Raw genomic sequence first — 22,210 nt, forward strand, 5'->3', positions numbered from 1 at the left:
GTCTGAGCTTAACCCTTTTGTGCCTCATATATGCATTATTTTGTAGCAGTTTCATCTTGTGAGACCTTGTGATATGAGATTGTCTTGTCCCATAACTTTTATAGACAGTAAAGTGATAAAAACATCCTCTGTCTTTACAAATGGACATGGATCATTTAGGCTCATTTAAACATTTCAGCTGTAAAATAAGTGACGTCTGGTTGAGTATCACAGTGAGGCGTTTCCTCTTGTAGTTGAACTGGTTACTTCTGTCCTCAGATGTACTTCTGCCACATACTTCACACTGCTGAGCTCAATCTGCTCCTATGGCTTTGGGCCCCCTCCTCTCGCTCTGCTCCATAAAGGACTGTCACCACTGACAGCCATTCAATCGGATAATTACGATCCGTTTAACGCTCATTAAGCGGGATGTATTTGTCTAGTTTGATTTGTAATTGCTGGGGTTTTACACTGTAAAAACACAGTGCTAATGTTCCCTTTGTGTTGGCTTCATTGATGGCATTGATTTGAAGCCAGCGGGGAGGCCAGCGGAGACATGAATCACTGTGGACACAACAGTCAGGGCCCTTTCAACAACTAGTTTTTCTTTTCTTTTTTTTCTTTTTATTTGCACACATATCGCCACTTTCCATTTGAGTGATTGGTTCTGCATCTGTGAATACGTTTGTGGATTCATTTGTGGCTCAGGTTGTCCACCAAACATGTTTCTTCATTAAATCAGGTTCACATTTACACCGGACCATGAGGACGTCTGGGCCTGAAGCTTTTTGTTTTACTGTTGGTTTAGACTGAAGTTTGTGCTGCTGTTGAGTCAAGAATTGTTTTTACCACAACTTCTGCTGTCATTTTCACTATTGTATGTATAAGTTTCATATTTATTTAACTGCACAAAGAGGGGAGAGAGTGGGGAGAGACAGTCAGTGAATTGATAGTCTGTGGAAAATGTGGAAAAAATAGAAATAGAACCAAAAATGTCTTATTTGTTTTGAAGAATAAAGAGCGAAACAATCAAATAAACATAAATATCCAAACCGTTTAGCTAAAAAACAGTGGATAGAAGCGTAAATCTAGTCGCGTAAATAGTTTTCGTTGGACTTAAGTGACTTTAAAGGGTCACCCGCCGCCGCCGCCGCCCGGGCACAGCTCAGCCCTGCTCCTGTTTATGTGCAGGAGCAGAGTAAGAGACAGTGTGGACAGTGGCCCATTTCCACAGCTGATCGGGCGACACGTTCATCCATCACTCCGACAGCCCGTGCGGCTCGTTAGTGGCTTCATGCGTTCCCCAGAGACGCCGCTAAAGGAGCCGCGGGCTAACTTCGGCGCTATGTTTTTGGAGTACGCTCAATTTTTTTGTGTGTTTTTTTTTTTTTTTTCCGCACAAGGTCAACAACGCGCGGGGTCTAGGACAGGAGGCAGGATGTGTTCCAGTAACTTTTGATGGGCCCTGTTGACAGATTAGTGCAATGCTCAGGCTAAAAGTATAAACAGTTTCAGACTTTTATAGCAGCTCATTTGCATATGCCCTTTTATAGCACGAAGGCTGAGATAAACAGATTTACTTTATATTTTTAAACGTGGCAACGCGGTAACTGTTTCTCGTGTTAAGACCTGTCAAACCGCATTTTGCATCTGAAGCAAATTTCACAAGTGTTTTACCGTCTTCATCAATAAACTTAATAGGCGTACAGAGGAAACTTTTAGGCGTCTGAGTCAATATTTAATCAACAGGAACGATTAAAAAAGGATCATGTGTTATCGTCTACTGGCAAGTTTGACAACCAGCTGACGAAATACAGTCACGCACTTCAAGCTGGTTGGATTTTATAGATTTGATAATAAAGTATAGCGTTTTATTTTGCGTTTACCCACAAAAAAATGCAAGTATAATGTAGTATTTGCCATTATTACATATCATTTACAGTCACAGTAATGTAAGTAACAGGCAAAACCTTTCATACATGTTCCAAATCCGCTCTGGCCCTGGATCTTTCCTCTCCACTTCCTTCTGTTCCTGTAGCTCTTACTCCAGAATAAACCAAGGTCAGCACTCACACCTATTAACATTCATTGTAATGCAGATTCCAGCGCCGAGCCGTAGCGGCGCTTTGACAGCTCCTGGCACAACACTCGGCCGGTGTGGAGCGCTCCCGCCACAGCCACCAAACCATTTCATCATGTTACGTCGCCGTCCCGCTGTTTACTGCAGTACTTCCATTACACCAGTGTTTGAGTTTGTCTGGTCCAGCTGTCTGTCTGTACAAAATATAATAAACATAAAACGCCAACTAAGATTTCTATTTTATAAATTCTGGCAACAAGCATTTAATAAGAAACAAATAAACATTTGAGTTTGTTAATCTTCCTTTGTATTGTTTATGTGCTATAGTAAAGTTATAGTAATGTTATAGTGCTGTAGTAAAGTTATAGTAATGTTATAGTGCTGTAGTAAAGTTATAGTAATGTTATAGTGCTACAGTAATGTTATAGTAATGTTATAGTGCTGTAGTAATGTTATAGTAATGTTATAGTGCTATGGTAATAGTACAGTGCTGTAGTAAAGTTGTAGTGCTTTGGTGCTGGAACATTACTATATTGCTATCATAATGTCACAGTAATGTTATAGTGCTATAGTAATTCAGGTTATAGTAATGTTATAGTGCTGTAGTAAAGTTATAGTAATGTTATAGTAATATTATAGTAATGTTATAGTGCTACAGTAATGTTATAGTGCTGTAGTAATGTTATAATAATGTTACAGTGCTGTAGTAATGTTATAGTAATGTTATAATGCTATGGTAATAGTATAGTGCTGTAGTAAAGTTGTAGTGCTTTGGTGCTGGAACATCACTATATTGCTATCATAATGTCACAATAAAGTTATAGTTCTATAGTAATTCAGGTTACAGTAATGTTATAGTAATGTTATAGTGCTATAGTAATTAATGTCACAGTACTGCTATAGTTGTATAATGTTTTAGTGCTATAGTAATGATATAGTCCTGTAGTACTTAATGTTATAGCAATGTTATAATGTTATAGTAGTGTTATAAAGTTACAGTAATGTTATAGTACTGTAGCAATCTTTTAGCACTATAGTAATGTTATAGTGCTGCAGTAATGTTATAGTGCTACATTAGTTAATGTTATAATGTTATAGTGCTACAGTAGTTAATGTTATAATGTTACAGTAATGTTATAGTACTGTAGTAATGTTTTAGCACTATAGTAATGTTATAGTACTGTAGTAATGTTATAGTACAGTAGTTAATGTTATAATGTTATAGCGCTGTAGTAGTTAATGTTATAGCAATGTTATAATGTTATAGTAGTGTTATAAAGTTACAGTAATGTTATAATACTGTAGTAATGTTATAGTACTGTAGCAATCTTTTAGCACTATAGTAATGTTATAGTACTGTAGTAATGTTATAGTACAGTAGTTAATGTTATAATGTTATAGTACTACCGTAGTTAATGTTGTAATGTTATAGTGCTGTAGTAATATTCTAGCACTATAGTAATGTTATAGTACTGTAGTAATGTTATAGTACTGTAGTAATGTTATAGTACTGTAGTAGTTAATGTTGTAATGTTATAGTGCTGTAGTAATATTCTAGCACTATAGTAATGTTATAGTACTGTAGTAATGTTATAGTGCTGTAGTAATATTCTAGCACTATAGTAATGTTATAGTACTGTAGTAATGTTATAGTGCTGTAGTAATATTCTAGCACTATAGTAATGTTATAGTACTGTAGTAATGTTATAGTGCTGTAGTAATATTCTAGCACTATAGTAATGTTATAGTACTGTAGTAATGTTATAGTGCTGTAGTAATATTCTAGCACTATAGTAATGTTATAGTACTGTAGTAATGTTATAGTGCTGTAGTAATATTCTAGCACTATAGTAATGTTATAGTACTGTAGTAATGTTATAGTGCTGTAGTAATATTCTAGCACTATAGTAATGTTATAGTACTGTAGTAATGTTATAGTACTGTAGTAATGTTATAGTACTATAGTAATGTTATAGTACTGTAGTAATATTCTAGGACTATAGTAATGTTATAGTACTGTAGTAATGTTATAGTACTGTAGTAGTTAATGTGATAATGTTATAGTACTAGTGCTAAAATCTGCATGACCTTTTACAATGTCATTATTATTCATACATATTTTTTATATCATTGTAGGTAAAATAATTAAAAATATCTTGGTTATATTGGATAAAATATTTTGGCCTATAATAAATAAATATAAACACAAATATAAATATAAATTCATTACATTACTCATAATTCTATATTTATTTATTCCTTTAACCGTATGAATTCTCAGGGACACACGCTCCATTTCATCTAAAACTCCCCTTTGTTAAAGTTTAGTCGTTGTTCTGCGTTTGTTTGCGTTAAACTCCTATGTGGCCGCGGTGGAAGTGCGTCAGCCATAACTCCTGACTGTCAGCAGCGGCGCAGGTGTGTGTTTGACTTTGCACCTCTCCAAATGTAACTCTCCAGCTCAAATTTTGCAGCGTTTAATGCAAATCAGCCGTGGCCTTGTTTCCCTGTAGATGAAGCGAATTGTCAAGTGAATTGATCGGTGCGTGTGGAGGAGAGGCCTGTGTCTGTGAACACGAGGAGACTTTAGCTTCTATCCGACAATTTGGTGCCAAAAATAAAAAATAAATGCTGATGTTATGCCATATAATTCATACTTACCCATCATGCAACAAAATGTACAGGGTTTTATATTTAAATATTACAAAAACATGTTAGATCTGCTTTATTTTAGCATAAAGAAAATGTGTTTAACGTCTTTAACTTCATCAGATCCAACTTTTGTTCGCACATGTTGAAAACGTAACACAGTTTAAAAGAGGAACTACACAACTCAACGCACAACTTTAACCCACAATAGTCTAGATCTGTCTAATTTATTATATTTCTTTAATGTATAATAATAATAATAATAATAATAATAATAATGATAATAATAATAATAATAATAATGACAACATATTATTATTATTATTATTATTATTATTATTATTTATTTATTTTATTTATTTTGAAGATACATTATACATTTCTGTTCATTTTATTTTGTTGAACTCTGTTGTTGTCATTTTTATTATTAATTATATGTAATTACATCATAATTATATTCTAATTGTACATATCTCCAAGACAACGGTTACAAAAAGACTCTAATCCTGTTTCTCTGCTGGATCTGTCTTGTGTGTGTGTGCTTGTGTGTGCATTGATCTCTCTTGTGTGTGCTTGTGTGTGCTTGTATCTCTTGTGTGTGCTTGTATCTCTTGTGTGTGCTTGTATCTCTCTTGTGTGTGCTTGTGTGTGCTTGTATCTCTTGTGTGTGCTTGTATCTCTCTTGTGTGTGCTTGTGTGCGCTTGTATCTCTTGTGTGTGCTTGTGTGTGCTTGTATCTCTCTTGTGTGTGCTTGTATCTCTTGTGTGTGCTTGTACCTCTCTTGTGTGTGCTTGTATCTCTTGTGCGTGCTTGTATCTCTTGTGTGTGCTTGTGTGTGCTTGTATCTCTTGTGTGTGCTTGTGTGTGCTTGTATCTCTCTTGTGTGTGCTCGTATCTCTTGTGTGTGCTTGTATCTCTTGTGTGTGCTTGTGTGTGCTTGTATCTCTCTTGTGTGTGCTTGTATCTCTTGTGTGTGCTTGTGTGTGCTTGTATCTCTTGTGTGTGCTTGTATCTCTTGTGTGTGCTTGTATCTCTTGTGTGTGCTTGTGTGTGCTTGTATCTCTTGTGTGTGCTTGTGTGTGCTTGTATCTCTTGTGTGCGCTCGTATCTCTCTTGTGTGTGCTTGGATCTCTCTTGTGTGTGCTTGTATCTCTCTTGTGTGTGCTCGTATCTCTTGTGTGTGCTCGTATCTCTCTTGTGTGTGCTCGTATCTCTTGTGTGTGCTCGTATCTCTTGTGTGTGCTCGTATCTCTCTTGTGTGTGCTTGTATCTCTTGTGTGTGCTTGTGTGTGCTTGTATCTCTTGTGTGTGCTTGTATCTCTCTTGTGTGTGCTCGTATCTCTTGTGTGTGCTCGTATCTCTCTTGTGTGTGCTTGTATCTCTTGTGTGTGCTTGTGTGTGCTTGTATCTCTTGTGTGTGCTTGTATCTCTTGTGTGTACTTGTATCTCTCTTGTGTGCGCTTGTATCTCTCTTGTGTGCGCTTGTATCTCTTGTGTGTGCTTGTATCTCTTGTGTGTGCTTGTATCTCTTGTGTGTGTGTGATTGTGTGTGCATTGATCTCTCTTGTGTGTGCTTGTATCTCTTGTGTGTGCTCGTATCTCTCTTGTGTGTGCTTGTATCTCTTGTGTGTGCTCGTGTGTGCTCGTATCTCTCTTGTGTGTGCTTGTATCTCTTGTGTGTGCCTGTGTGCGCTTGCATCTCTCTCGTGTGTGGTTGTATCTCTCTTGTGTGTGGTTGTGTGTGCTTGTATCTCTTGTGTGTGCTCGTGTGTGCTCGTATCTCTCTTGTGTGTGCTTGTATCTCTCTTGTGTGTGCTTGTATCTCTCTTGTGTGTGCTTGGATCTCTCTTGTGTGTGGTTGTGTGTGCTTGTATCTCTTGTGTGTGCTCGTGTGTGCTCGTATCTCTCTTGTGTGTGCTTGTATCTCTCTTGTGTGTGCTTGTATCTCTCTTGTGTGTGCTCGTATCTCTCTTGTGTGTGCTCGTATCTCTCTTGTGTGTGCTTGTATCTCTCGTGTGCGGTTGTATCTCTCTTGTGTGTGGTTGGATCTCTCTTGTGTGTGCTTGTATCTCTTGTGTGTGCTTGTATCTCTTGTGTGTGCTTGTATCTCTTGTGTGTGCCTGGATCTCTCTTGTGTGTGCTCGTGTGTGCTCGTATCTCTCTTGTGTGTGCTTGTATCTCTCTTGTGTGTGCTTGTATCTCTTGTGTGTGCCTGGATCTCTCTTGTGTGTGCTCGTGTGTGCTCGTATCTCTCTTGTGTGTGCTTGTATCTCTTGTGTGTGCTTGTGTGTACTTGTATCTCTTGTGTGTACTTGTATCTCTTGTGTGTGCTTGTGTGCGCTTGCATCTCTCTCGTGTGCGGTTGAATAATTAGATAATAGCCGTAGTGTTGATTGTTGTCGCTCTGTGGGCTGATGCGTTGTGGGTGTGGTGTGGACTGACAGTGTGTGACAGACGCACACTGAACATCTCCACGACGCTCCTTTTGTCGCCGCTAACTCTGCTCCTGTCACAAAACAAATCACCAGACACTTTTAAACGTGCTGAAAATACAGCTTTGGGGAGATGTTTTGGAGAAAAGCAAGTTCATAATTTAAGACGAAAGGAGACGTTTAATCTGGTATTTGATATTAGGCTAAACACACTACTTCATTATTTGTTAATTTGTGTTGTATATATCTACCTCTAAGTATTTTATTTTACTTTTAAGCACATCTTTTTTAACTTTACGCGTGCCCGTATTTGTACTTATTCAGTGTTTTTATGCTGCACTATTGTTTGTTATCCGTGTTCACTGACAACGGCAATAAAAAGTCTCTGATTCTGATTTTTCTTCTGATTCTGAAGTAGTTTGGTGCATAGTATGGTTTATAAGTATTAATATTTCTCTAAAACAGCTTAATAATAAACAGAAGTCCATTAACTCATGACTGGAGAATTAAAAGGCCTTTTCATAGCTGCACTTCACTGTTGCAAGCCGCAGATTTTCATGAATGTTTTTTGGAAAATGTATATAATTTAACTGTACATGTATGTCCCAATTTGGATTAAAAAAAAATAAATAAAAATTGATAAAAAAAATAAAAAAATAAAATTATATATACATTCTCTATTTATGCTTTGTTTGTATATCTATGTATATATGTAGAATTATTAAATTATATTGTAAATTATGTAGTAAATTAACAAATTCAATTATAAAGTAAATTAACAAAAACTGCAAATATTAAGTTTCCGTTCAAATATCAAAGTCAAATTAACTTTCATTGCCAGCAAACTTTAATTAAACTCACTGTCACATCAGACTCACTTCAGAACATGGATCCTTTCCCGTTAGACCTTTCCAAACTGATATATAATTACTGTCGCGGTGACCATGGAGACCAGACGCAGATGGACGAGCTTTTTCAGATTTGGTCTAAAAATCTGGTGCACTGTTGATACTCCCCGAGAGCGCTCCAGAACCCAGACCCTCTGATCCCGATTCACTTTTAACTCTGCGCTGATTAATAATAGAAGCTCTGCAGATAAATATATTCCGTTTCCGATAGACTTCTGGACTGTAAATGGGGCAAACGTACAGAAAGCAGTAGAAAAAAGTCACGTTTGGTGTTTGCGTTGAGTAATTTATGCCACAGAGCGTTGTGTTTTTCATAGCCTTTTACTGGGGACATGAAAGAGAATTGTCAGTGCGGACTCAGGTTAAATTGATGTGTGATGTTTCAATAGGACGTTCTCTCAAATTGACATGTTATAACTGTGGCTTATCTTGGAATTTAAACTCAGAGCAAGTGTTTAATTTAACAGTATTACATGTATATAAGAAACTGCAAAGTGAATCTAATGGCAGCCAGGGGAAGCTAAAACGTCACTGTAAACTATATTTTTACTGTACTTTGTGAAGCTTTGACACCAGTTAGTGCTTGTGTCATAGTTAGTTTTTTTGTTAAGTCCACATCAACTTATCAAGTGCGCAAGAAACTGGTTTAATTCAGAGTTTGTGGGCTTGTTTTTCTTCTTGCGTAGTTTTTTTTCATATATATAACCTGATTAATATTCTGTGGATGACTTTGAATAACAGATTTCAACACAGCAATCATAATAAATAATTCTAATATTATTTTACACAATATAAAGTCATTTTCATCGCAAATCATCGGTTCTTTAAAGCGTAAAAAAAAAAAAAAGCACTAAAGGCTTTAAGTGCGTGTAAAGAACAGTGTTAGGTTTAGCCCTGCTTTTCTTTTATTTGGCTCGAGAGGCTCAGAAAATCGCACAACAACCCTGAACATGTGCAGAATCTGAGATGTTTCCGTCCAGCTGCACGTTTAGGTTCTATGTGCAAATATAATACATCTTCTATGATTTGTAAACAGGACCTTGCAGCAAGTCCAAGCTGTGATATTGCTTTTCTTTTATTATGATTGTACCTTTGCGTATTCTCAATGACACAGTCCAGACTTATCTTTTATGTTTGTGTGTTTAAGTTTTCGGCACAACGTGGGATAATAAAGTAAACCTCGCCTTATAATAGTTTGGAAATAGATCAAGACTATTCTAAAACTAGTCAACAAACATCAAATTTTGTCCTTTATGTGTTTTTCTGGATTCAAATGCGCACGCCATCTAATTTTGCAACTAGTTTGTCGATGTCATCCCTTTAAAAATGATCTTTTTGTCTGTTTTTTTGGTGCAGCGTGTGAGGTGGGCTTCTACAAACCTGTGGCGGGGGACGGTCTGTGTGGGAAGTGTCCTCAGCACAGTCACTCGGAGACGAGAGCGGCCGTGTCCTGTCCCTGCGACTCCAACTACTACAGGGCGACGGACGACCCCCCCGCGGCCCCCTGCTCACGTAAGAACACGCACCAGAACACGCACCAGACTGTGTTCACCTGTGGCTTTGCTTATGTGTAATAAACTACTACAAACGACTCACACGGCTCAGGTAACGACGTACTGAGGTCGACGTACAGCTCTGGAGAAAGGTGCTATTTGAAAATGGGTCAAATTGGAACAAAATTGCCCATGAAAACTATGAAATATACCATAAACTTATCTAAAACGTATGCGTACATTTGGTCAAACCTGGATAAACTGCAAGATTTCAGTTAGATCGATGGTCCTCCCTAATGTGACACTTAATTGACCCCAGTAGAGAAATTTGTCCTCTGCGTTTGACTCGTCCTTCAGTGCCGCTGGGGTGACTTGTCAGACGCAGTGGGTGCACATCAATTGACATTTTTTCTTTCTTTTTTTTTCATTTTGCGTTGTTTTTTTTACTAAACCGTCCCATGTGCTTGTGTCCAGGTCCTCCATCTGCACCAGTAAACCCAATCTCCTCCGTCAACGGCACCTCCGTCAACCTGGAGTGGGACCGCCCTCTGGACACCGGGGGGCGCTCCGACCTGCAGTACAGCGTGCAGTGTCTGAGGTGCTCCGGGGACGGCCCCTGCGAGGACTGCGCGTCGTCTCCGGGCGGGGCAGGAGGAGGAGGAGGAGGCGCGGGGGGGAAGCCCGGCGGAGCGGCGGCCGGTCTGGGGGCGGCCGGGGGGAAGGTGGAGCGCTCGGGGACGGCGGTCGTTCGCTTCATCCCTCGGCAGGCGGGACTCACGGAGCCCTGGGTCACCGTGCTCAACCTGGCCGCTCACAGCAACTACTCGTTCCGCATCGTGGCCTCCAACGCAGTGAGCCGACTGAGCAACGAGCCGCTGCAGTTCTCTGTGGTCAACATCACCACGAATCAGGCAGGTAGGGTTTGGAAGAGCTCGTCTCCTGTCTGCAGGTGTAAAATGACACCACAACATCCTGTAAGACTGTCTAATTTAGATGAAAACAGACCAGTTATTGATTTTAACGACGCAGAACTGTGTTGCATTAATAAGTCTTCTCAAACCCGTGTTCTGTTCTCATTATTTCTTTACTCTACTCTAATAAAAAGCTACTCTTGGACCCACAGTTGCCATTACCCAGACAAGGGGCATCAAACTCATTGTCACAGAGGGTCACGTCAACAAAATGGTCGCTCTCAAGGGCCAAATGTAACTGTAAGACGTCACTAAATGTAACCAAATGTAATCTAAAATAAACGCAACTGCTTTTTAATCTTGTTAATTAACTGTTTCTATATTTATTACTTATTCAACTGACAAATATTGCACATGGATTTGCAACGACATGAGAAAATGGCTGTGTAACTGTGTATTAACGATAAGCTGACATTTTAAGACAGTTATACCTTTTAATTTACTTTATCACGGGCCATATAAAATGACATGGAGGGCCACATTTAGCCCAGGGGCCTTGAGTTTGACACATGTGACCTAGACTGACAGAGATGTGCCAACGAATCTGCCCCTTTCACCGTAATCACTCACTCAAAAACAGCTCATTCACACTTTTCACACTTAAACGACGCGGCTGCAGTGTCTTCTACAAGGACACAATAGCACTGAACCTTTTGTTTAGTGGGAAAACACTTTAAGCACTGAGCTACATCCATCTGGCACCATCTTAGAGCTCACAGCTGTTCTTTTAAATATTTCTCTTTCTTACTCATCGACTTGGAGTAAAAAAAATGTCATAAATAAAAATCCACTGCTCCTTTCACGCACTTTCTCTGCACCGTGTGTCAGACTTTCTACTCGTCAGACGACCAGTTTAGACCGTCCCTTATGTTCACAGTAAGTCATTTCACTTTAACTTGGGCGTTGTAACTCACGCTCAATCCGGCCCAAACTGTAACAAACTTTATAAAAAAATAAAAATGTGGGTTTTGCCTTGAGCGTGCTTGTGGCTAACGTTCACGAGCGTTTAGGTTTAAATGTGAACACATCTTTGTCTCCGGTCGCTTTCTCTACTGTCAAATAACAGAAGAGTGTCAAACAGAAGCTTTAAAATGCTGTCACAACTACATTTTTGCTGATAATAATAAAAAAGTCATTCTATATGGTCTATACAGTGTCTATAAGCAACTGTACTGTCAGTGTCAGCAGCTCGGTGTCTGACTGTGGACTGGGTAAGTTTGCAGTGAATGAGAGACTGAAACGATATTTTAAAGTTGTTACTGTGCAGTTTAAGAAGATATGTGCCAGATTTAATGTCCAGATTCAACCTAGAATCATGGATAAACTAATTTTAATACTTACTTAAATACGTAAAAGGTCATTTCCCACATAGGCAAGGCAAGTTTATTTGTATAGCACAATTCGTACACAAGGTAATTCAAAGTGCTTTACAGAATAAGAAAGACATTAAAATCACACAAATCAAAACATAAATAATCACCCAATCTGCAACTCTCTCACCCACTCGTCTGCCCCTTTAAAAACTCTCTCTCTCGCTCTTTAAACACCGTCTTGCTCAGTTTAAGAACTTTCCCATTACTTTACAAAAAACTTTCCTGTCACTTCTCAAATACTTTCCTGTCACTTTACTATGTCCATCAGTCCATGTTTCTTTTGTCATAAAATTACCATTAACCTCCTGAGACCCGGTGTCCTCATCTGTGGACAACACATTTTGGGTTGTTTAGGCCACAGTGCAAATTTTTTGAAGAACAGCAACAAGAACATGTTCAAGTTTGAATATTTCTAAGAGTTTAGAATATTTATTAATTTTTTTTATTTATTTTATTTTATTTTTGTATTATTTATTATTTTATTTTTTATTGTATTTTGATTTATTATTTTATTTTATTTTTTATTTAAAGGCATATGTCTTCCTGTGCTTGTAAGCAGCACAGATGAGACACATTGTTCCTAGAGGCACAATTGTTTCTCATTTAGTTTTTTACACAAAATATATGTGTTCAAGCTCTTAATAGTTTTTGCAAATAAAGTCCTGCAAGAGCTCGAGAAGAGTGCAGAATAAAAACCTTTCAGTCGTCTGCACAGCTAAACAGAACCGTTTTGAGCCTGGATTTAAACATTGTCAAAGTAGAGGCCTGTCTCACACACAGCCCATGATCCACTAAAGAAAGAATCTGCAGAAGTTCATTTTTTTCGTTAGATACACACATTTTCTAACAGTGCATTATGCTTTTTTTTTTTTTTTTTTTTAAATTGTGACTTGATAAACTTGCTAGAACCGTGCACAAAACTGCAGTTGATGATCGTGCGTGATCATTTTGCGCGCATGAAAAGCATAAGAATAAAGTTGTAGTCTATGTACGCCACTGCGCCGGTCCGATTTCATTTGCTCGTTGTATTTATGTCATCTCTGTCGCCCCGTAGCTCCGTCTGAGGTGATGGCGGTGCGTCAGGAGAACACGAGTCAGAACAGTGTGATTCTAATGTGGCACGAGCCCGACCAGCCCAACGGAGTCATCCTCGAGTACGACATCAAGTATTATGAGAAGGTACGGCCCATTTTCAGCAAACAAACTCGCCTATTTCACACAGATTCATACAACACACGTAGGTTTATATACTACAGTCGTTTCTTAAGCTGTTGCCATTGTTTTTCTCAATAGCGATAACCCTAAACCTAAACTTTTGCTTTGAATTAAGCTTTGCAAACAGCTACTTGAAGCCTGGCCTGCCTCATGCGTGTTGGTGATTGTGGTTGGAGCTCTTAATCTGACTGCAGGATTGTGATGCCGCTGCTAATTGAAAGGAAATGGGGGCCGGGAGCTGACGAAGAGGAGGAGGAGGATGAGCCTGAGTCAAATCCGGCTCAGTGAAAGTGACAGTGACAGCGAGCGGCTGGTGGTAGCATTAGCTTAGTGACGGGCTAATTGGTGCCAGTCTATGTGAGTCTGTTCAGTTTGTAGGTGTGAAGGGTTTGCATTTGTGATACTGTGTGCAATGGATTTTTCATATTGTGCAAAAAAAAAAGAACAAACAGCACAATAGAGCAAGTCTTCTATTATTAAAGCGAGAGCAAAAAGTGTCTAAAACTAAAGTGACCCCTGTGTTATCATGAGTCTGTGCAAATCTCTGCGGCTCGTGTTAAAGAAGGGTAAGTGTGTTTGGCATTAGGCACGGCGAAGGGAGCACCCGGGCTCATAGTGTAACGGCCAGGCGGCTCCAGCTGAAGGATTAGCTGCTGTCTCTCTCTCTCTCTCTCTTCTCTGGTGCTGCTGTTTTAATCTGGCCTCGCGCTCTGGGCCAGACGTCTACAGGGGATTCAAGTGGACAACTCAGCAATATGCTCCAATGAGGCTGTGCTGCCTCTCAGACACATTACACTGAGCCATGGACGGGGCACCGGCGCTGCCACGGCTAACTATAGCCTATGTGATAATGAGGACAAATTGGCCTGTCACAGCCCTCCTCATCCCATATCAAAGCAAAACAATGCGTTAAATTTCATTCAAATTATGGAGGAATGTGGCTTTTGTACAAATACATAAGCCACAGTATGCCACCTACGTCTGGAGTAAAAACTTTGCCGTCATTTGTTTATTTGTCATAGGGATAGTTCAGATCAATGAATATTTCTGTAAATGTAAATTATCAGCCACAGTCCCAGCAAAGAAGGAAGAGCTAACGACTCTGCCATGTGGATGTGGCAGATTCAGTGTGGAGCTGAGACCTGGAGATTTACACGTCCAACCCACTGTGGTATATTTCTATTTCTTTACTATTCTTCTCTTGTAGGGACTATTATACCTCTGAGGACATAGGCCAAGTTGAAAAGGACTGAGTTGGCAGTGTTGCGCTGGCACAGCAGTGTAATTTCTCTATCAAACGTGACAAGAAACGCGAGAGTAGAACGGGTCTCTTCAGCGCTGCTGTTATCTACTGTATCTGCTGATAGCAGCAGATCAAAAGATGTCTGTGGTAATTAGCTCAGAGACAGATAACGTCTTCATTTAGAACAAGTTGCAGCATTCAGGACAAACATTCTGGGAGCAAACTGTTTTGATGCTGGATGTTAGTAACAGAGTTTACATGAATTACAATGAAAAGAAAGAGAAAGAGTTTGCATAAGTGTGGCAAATAATAGTAAAAAGCTGCGTGTTGCTTCTGTGCTGTGTGCAGGATCATGAGGATCAGACTTATTCCACTCTCAAGTCCAAAAACACCAGTGCTCTGGTGTCAGGGCTCAAACCGGGCACTAAGTACATCTTCCAGGTGAGAGCCCGCACCTCAGCCGGCTGTGGGCGCTTCAGCCAGAACGTGGAAATCCAGACTGGGAAAGCAGGTGAGAAATGGTCATATACCCAACATTAACATTAAAAAAAACAGCAAATATGAACAAATTCTGAACAATTTACAGATAAACTTTCATTGTATTTGCTTGTATTTTGCTTTATTTTGCGTCTGCATTGTAAACCGTACACTTCTGAATCTAAAAAGACTGTAATCGACCATGTTTCCTCTTTACAAATCTACACATCCACATTTCCGGCAGATAGTCTTATATTATTTCAGTTTAAGACACAGCAACAGGATACTGTATTAGATCCAGGCAGACAGCTCAGCACGGCTCCGCACTAAAAAGGCCCTGTGTCTGCGAAGGCCAGCGCTCCACCTCTGATCCATTGATCGGTCGGTTGTTAGAGGGTCACCCCTGTCAGCAAAACCCGACCCAGTCTCCTCGCACACTGCTGTTTACGATACACCTGAGGAAAACACAACACGCCAAGTATAAAGAAAACTGTTATTGGGAGATTTTTCTTGCTTAATAGGGGCTTTGGCACATAAGTAGCTGGAGGTCTGCAGAGCTCTTCTCCTCCCCGCCTGCCTGCTCCCTTTGCTGTTTCCCTGACTAATAGTAGTTTCGCAGCTCACCGGACCCCGCCCCCACGCGCTCCCCTCGTTCTAATTCATTATCCGAGTTAACCAAAAGCTGTACACAACTCCCACAACACAGTCCTCATGCTGACTAATCAATATGTCTGAAGTTTGGGCGAGCGTCTTCGTTCTGTTCTGCTGCCCTCTACGGGAGACTCTCGCGGCTCCAGGGGTTCAAGTAATAGTTTATGTGCAGGGGCAGTGCTAAATGGTCAGCCAGGTGTGTCCAATATTTCATCCTCTTTATATACCGCGCTCAAGTTTTGCATAAATACATAGCAAAGGCTTAAGTGTTTTTCACTCCAGGGACAAAGTGCAGCAGATGCTAGCTATTTGATTGTAAGTATGGGGTTTTTGTGCTCCCTGTGTATTGTGCCATTAGCCATTTGGAAAAGGAAAAACAAAAGCCAGCTGGTACACTGTGGTTTTTTTTGTAATAATGATAACCGTTTCTATTTTTAGAGAGCTTTTAATAATGTACAGGTAATTGCCGCAAAATAGGGAGAACATGGAACATTAAGTACATGCAATTGTCACGAGCTCAGCCCAAATCCACTGACCCAGTTGCGTTAAAAAATGATTATAGAGCGAATTTATGAAGTTGTTTTTCTTCAGAATTAACAAAAATAGTAATTAGTTTAATAAAATGGAGGGATTTTTCCAGCTTACAGAAAAAATAAAGGCTAAACTGACCAAAAAAAAGCAAAACAAAGCAACAAAAATCATTGTATCTGCAGGAATGTGTCCAAAAACAAAAGGTCAACTCCACAAAAAAGCGTTGTAACAGTATGGGACATGCGTAGTCGCTAACGTTGTGTGTTTATGTCGTGCTTCCAGTCCCCCTGCGCTACAACACCATGACCATCCTGTGGATCTGCATGGCCCTGGTGTCCGGCCTGGTCGCCTTCATGGCCATCATCATCTGCAGGAAACGGCAAGGCTACACTTTACCACACTACCCATCGCTGCTGTGTGTGGAACACTTTCTTAAGCTACTTTATCTTAACCTAATGTCTTTGTGATAGAGCTGTTTGACTAATCCAGGCTAAGGCTATAAGAGAAATCATGTAAACTTGTACTTGCTGTTAACATCACACTCTCAATGTAGAAACGAGTTTGTTTTCCCCAAGACAATCAGGCTTTTACTTTAGTTCAAACGTAGAATTTTACTTGCAACAATGGCTGGATTTAAAAATCACAAACTTTTCTTTTTAAAATACAGTTGTCCCTCGCTAAAAACATGGTTCACCTTTCACAGTCTCGCTTTTTTTGTGCAATTTTACATGCCTTTTTTTACATCGTCTAAACGTGCGTCGTGTTCTGCGTCCTGATTGGCTAAGGGACTGATCAGTCTCCTCCGAATTTACATAAACGTTGGATGGCGGTGTGACTCTGAAGTGCTGTACGTTTGCAATTTGTTTTCTCCCCGACAAAACCCACAATGTCGACGAAGGTTTGAACTTTGAGAGAGTTTAAACGAGAGAGAAATGTGAGAAAATGTTAACGCCTGTGTGAGAAAAGTGTATAAAGTGTGTGGTAAGGGGTTTTACAGACAAAAACGTAGAGGATAATTGTAAAAAAAAATAAAGCAAGCACAACAAGCACTGCTCCTCCTTGTCCTCTCTGCATGTCGCTCATTTTCTATAACAGTAATATTTTAATGACATAGATTCATGTCCTGAGCCAAATATAGCTCCTTTTCTTCTGATCTTCGCACTTGAACGTCGACAAATTCCAAAGATGAGTTCATTCTGTGCGTAGAATTAATCCCAACGTCGGTGCGTCCTCTGTATTTCATTAGCGTTACGTTAGAGGGAAGAATTAAGTTAAAGATGTTATCGCACGAGTGGACGCGTTGTCATGACTACAAAGCTGCGCGCTACACAGATTAAAAGTTATCACAGTCTAAGGAACTAACCCGCTCTGCTATAGAACTGATGGACTGTGTTTACTAAAAATAGAATGGAGGATAGTACTTGGATTTAAATTAACCCTCTGGTGCATGAATTATGAAAGCCTTGGTCAAGATTTTTGTGTTTTTATTCTTCTCAGGACATGAAACAACATTGTGCACTGCTTGTAAAAATGAATTAACTTGTGTTCTATTGTAAATATACAAACACATGTTTCTTTTAATGCTTTGGAAAAAACATTTCAACAATTTTTTGGGGAAATTTCAACACTGTCTAGGCCTGAATAAGAAAAACAATCAGAGTAAATTTACTTGCAGTTACACCGACTGACCACTGAATTGACCTCAATGGAGTGTGGCAGCAGAGAGCACTCTAGCTCCACCACATAAACCAGTGCATTAAAGAGAAAGTTATGTTTTAGTAGCTGTCCACTGCAGTGACCACTATGCACCAGAGGGTTAAGCTCAATTTAAGTTAATATATAAATGTGTTGGATCAGAAATATATAGTAAGAAAACAGGACAAATATTAGAGAAACAGTGGTCCCTGGTTTATCGCAGGTGTGACGTTCTAAAAATCCACGAAGTTTCAGCTTTATTTTTTGCAATTCTTCTATATGTTTAACGTCCTAAGACCTGAGCTCTTGCATGTCACGATTTATTAATTTCTCTTTGTTATTTAGGCTGATTGGGACCTGAAGAGTGTTAAAAAAATCCTCGAATGTCCTCATACGTGGACGTTTTAATCATTTTGATAAAACGTTGGAATAATGATTTGCAAAAACTGTTCATTAAGACCCTGAACAGAGCAGCATTTGTCCTGAGTAAAAACAAAATGAGAAACAACAATTGTGCGTCTTGGAACAATGTGTCTCGTGTGAAGAGCTGCAGACAGGAGCAGGAAGACAAAAAAAAGTATTCTGAACATTCTAAACTCTTAAAAATATTCTGAATTGAACATTTTTGCATCGTTTCTGTTCTTGTATGATGTTTTTCTTCTTCTAAAAATCTGCATTGTGGCCCAGACAACCCAAAAAGTGTTGTCCTCAAACGAAGACGCCAGGTCCCAGGAGGCTGTAAAACCCCTCACCACACACTTTATACACTTTTATCACACAGGCGTTAACATTTTCTCACATTTCTCTCTCGTTTAAACACTCTCAAAGTTCAATCCTTCGTATATTCCATCCGTCTTCCTCGATGTCTCGCTTTAAATGTGTTGTTCACGTGTCTCTGCTCCGGCGGTATCTGCAGAGAAACGCTTAAGTCCAAAACGTTTCTCAAATTTGTCGGTGCAGAACGTTTCACCGGCGACACAATGCACGTTCACACGCTGTAAAAGTGCACACAAAAAATCCACGAAGCTGCAAAAGTTGAACCGCGATACAGCGAGGGACAACTGTGCACCGGATTCGAAGAGAAATGACAAATGATTAAAAGAATCATCATATTTTGTGATAATTTCCTACAGTAAAAAAAACAAAAAACAACAAAAAAACAACTTGGCGATCAACTTTTCCATTTTGAGAAACACTATCATTTGTAATAATTTAATTTGAGCAAACACAATTTTAATAGACGCAATTACTCTTCATTTACAAACAGATCTGAGACAATCTAACGTCCTGGAATAGTCTTATTTTAATTCCCCAGTGACCGTCCACTTTGTCTTGGGACGCAGACTCATTTCTCCAGCGAGACGAGACTTTACCGTCTATTTCCCTTTTTGCATTTTACTTTGAAAGCTTCGAACGCGTCGTGTATTTTACCTGCACGTAGTCGCCGCCTGGTCTTTCCTCGATTATTATAAATTGGACTCACATTACCTTAAAAGCCTCATTACCGCAGAGACCAGTTGTTCTTTCTAATAACTAACCGCTGTCGTGTGATGAATAGCCACAGCCTGATTAATTTTTCTTATGATAAAAAAACATTGACGATTGCATTAACCCTGATTGTGTGTCCAGAAGAGTTTGGTAGTAAAAATGTCCTCTGTGTTGTCCTGTATTCATGCCTCTGTCTGTCTGTCTGTGTGTCCTTATACGTCCATATCTGTGTGTGTGTGTGTTTGTTGTGCGTGCATTTGTACAGACATTGTGGCTACAGCAAAGCATTCCAGGACTCGGATGAGGAGAAGATGCATTACCAGAACGGTCACGGTATGTTTAGCTCAGTCCTCTGTTATGACCGTAATAGATGAGATCACATTTCTTTTTATCCCCATGTAATACAGTTCATCCTCTGAGCAAAACCATTTTCATCAGTTATTATTACAGCGCACGGGCCCGGCGGTGCGTTCAGGGGCCATCGGAGGAGCTTGCGATGACGGCCTGGTCTAAAAAATCAATTGGTCACGTAAAATTAAAGTAGAATAATATAAGTTAAGATGATAATGTTTTAAACGGTAAGAGTAACATAACGAAAAGGTGCAAAACGTGCGTCGTGTGAGCTTTTTTATTCATTTTTTTTGTCATTTGATGCTAGTTGTACGGTCATTTGGAAGTTTTAATCCCGTTTTCTCTGTCCCGTCCTGTCACATTACTGCAGGGGTGTCCAAACTTTTCTCATTAAGAGCCACATATCAAAACAAAAACAAAGCTGAGGGTCGATTAAGGGCCACAGACTGGTCACGAATACAGTGAATACTTCAAATCTGTTACGAAACGACGGGGAAGGGGGACCAAAAAGACAGAACTCGGGGAATAGTTTATTTACAACACAAGTGCAAAACGACGGTAGATGAAACGGTGAATCGGGAAGAGCGCCGCGGTCCAAGGTGAGAGCGTGAGGAGCAGGGTCTGAGACGGGGCGGACGGTACCGGTGAGGAAGAGCAGGGTCGGAAACGGGAAGGCAGAGCCGGTCCAGGGAGCAGGATCTGGCGAGGAGCAAAAATATCCAGTGAGTAAAACAAGAACGGAGCCAAAGATACGTGGTTGATCTGGCGCTGGGTGTCAGGTCCTGGCTCCTCTTATCCTTCCCAGGTGTGGTTGATCGGTGATTAGCCCCAGGTGTGCACGGGAGGAGCCAAAAATCTCCGCCCAGCTTCAGGCTCGGACACAGGAGGGAGTGCGGAGGTGCAAAAACGGACAGGACCGGCGGGGATCATGACGCTAGACCTTTATTCACGTTTACATCCTCAACGGGACACAGTAAATATTTGATATGGGTTTGTTAAAGTCGATTTTAAGGGATGTACAGTTAAAAGTACTGTTTGAGGTAATATGAGTCATTCACCTGGAAGCTTGAGGGCCGAGAAAAATTAATCTGAGGGCTGCATTTAGCCCACGGGCCACAGTTTGGGCATTTCTGCATTACTGTGTCTAGAATGGTGAATAAAAAGTGTAGCGACACATAAGGACCTTGATCAAGATTCTGCTTAAATACTTTTCATGGCGTATCATCCTCAGGACCATAAACAATCTTAACTGCAACATTAATTGAGATTTTTTTGATATTTTACTATAGGTCAGGCATGTCCAAACTGTGGCCCGGGGGCTAAATTTGGCCCTCGATCCAATTTTTCTTGGCCGTCAAGCTTCCAGGTGAATTAAACAGTACTTTTTTTACTCTATATTCCTGAAAATCTACTTTAACAAGCCCATTTCAAATATTTAATGTGTCAAATTGAGGATATAAGCGTGAATAAAGGTCTAGTGGTTCAGTCTAACTCGTAATAAACACAGATTTGAAGTATTCACTGTATTGGCGACCAGTCTGTGGCCCTCAATCGACCCTCAGCTTTGTTTTTGTTTTTATATGTGGCTCTTAATGAGAAACGTTTGGACACCACTGCTATAAGTCGTGCCAAATTGTTCCGTTTTGAAGGCTCATTTTGCCACATTCTACCACAGAAATCAAACAAAATGTCCTTAAATGTTGCAGGACTTTGACAGTTGTTTTGTCGTAGCGTTCTTTGCGTCGAAAACTTGAAAAACTGCTGTAATGACCCATGTTTTTTGGGATATATACGTAACCGTGCGTGTAGAGAGGAGGCGGTAAATGCAGGTCACCGTCCGTGTGCTGTTTACTCTGTGCTTCTCATCATGGCCTCCTGACTGAGCTCGGCACGGGGAGGCCTCTCATTCTCTGCTATGTGACCAAATGCTAATGTTGTTTATCTTAGTGTCATTCCCCGATGCAAGGTTCTATATCGACCCACACACCTACGAGGACCCCTGCCAGGCGGTGCATGAGTTCGCCCGAGAAATTGAAGCCTCCCGGATCAAAATTGAAAAAATCATTGGCTCAGGTAAAAACCATAACAGCGTTGTACATCCACACACACACACACACACACACACACACATACACACTCGCCGGATGAGCTAACGTCGCATGATTGGTCAGTGTAAAAACGGCAGCGTGTGGTACAGAGAGGAATCTGTCTGTCACTGCTCCTGAGACGCACAAAGAATACTAATCCGGTGGCACGACATGAACCGGGTCATTGTGGGGAGCGCGACTACGACTAACTAAAGTGAAAGTAGTGAGAATGTGTGTTGTTGTATAGCAAAAAAACACTTGCATAACACGTCAATTTACAATTTTATGAGTCTTTATACGGCACAAAACAGCTGTAATCGACTAAAACATGTGAGAAAAGTGTAAATCAGGGGCGTCAAACTCATTTTCACAGAGCGCCACATCAGCAAAGGGCCAGATGTAAATGAAAGACAGTATGAATGTAACCAAACACAATGTAAAATAAATGTAACTGCTTTTTACTCTCGTTAATTGACTGTTTTTCTTTTTATTACGTTACAAATGTTGCATATGAATTTGCATAGATGTGAAAAAATGGCTGTTTAACTGCGTATCTCCGGATGAACTGATATTTTAAGACAGTCAG

General features: G+C 40.0%; 1 protein-coding gene across 1 annotated transcript in view; it reads left to right on the plus strand.

Annotated features, from left to right (window-relative positions):
- Window positions 1-22,210, plus strand: part of epha8 (eph receptor A8) — a 49,120-nt gene that overhangs the window by 15,633 nt on the left and 11,277 nt on the right. The window contains exons 5-12 of the mRNA XM_055221740.1: window positions 9,406-9,561; window positions 10,017-10,184; window positions 10,293-10,457; window positions 12,941-13,065; window positions 14,693-14,855; window positions 16,286-16,418; window positions 19,452-19,519; window positions 21,485-21,610. Coding sequence (XP_055077715.1) covers window positions 9,406-9,561; window positions 10,017-10,184; window positions 10,293-10,457; window positions 12,941-13,065; window positions 14,693-14,855; window positions 16,286-16,418; window positions 19,452-19,519; window positions 21,485-21,610 — 1,104 coding nt within the window. The remainder of the gene's footprint in view (window positions 1-9,405; window positions 9,562-10,016; window positions 10,185-10,292; window positions 10,458-12,940; window positions 13,066-14,692; window positions 14,856-16,285; window positions 16,419-19,451; window positions 19,520-21,484; window positions 21,611-22,210) is intronic.

This window comes from Periophthalmus magnuspinnatus, chromosome 5, assembly GCF_009829125.3.
Source record: "Periophthalmus magnuspinnatus isolate fPerMag1 chromosome 5, fPerMag1.2.pri, whole genome shotgun sequence".
In the NCBI taxonomy this organism is placed as follows: domain Eukaryota; kingdom Metazoa; phylum Chordata; class Actinopteri; order Gobiiformes; family Gobiidae; genus Periophthalmus; species Periophthalmus magnuspinnatus.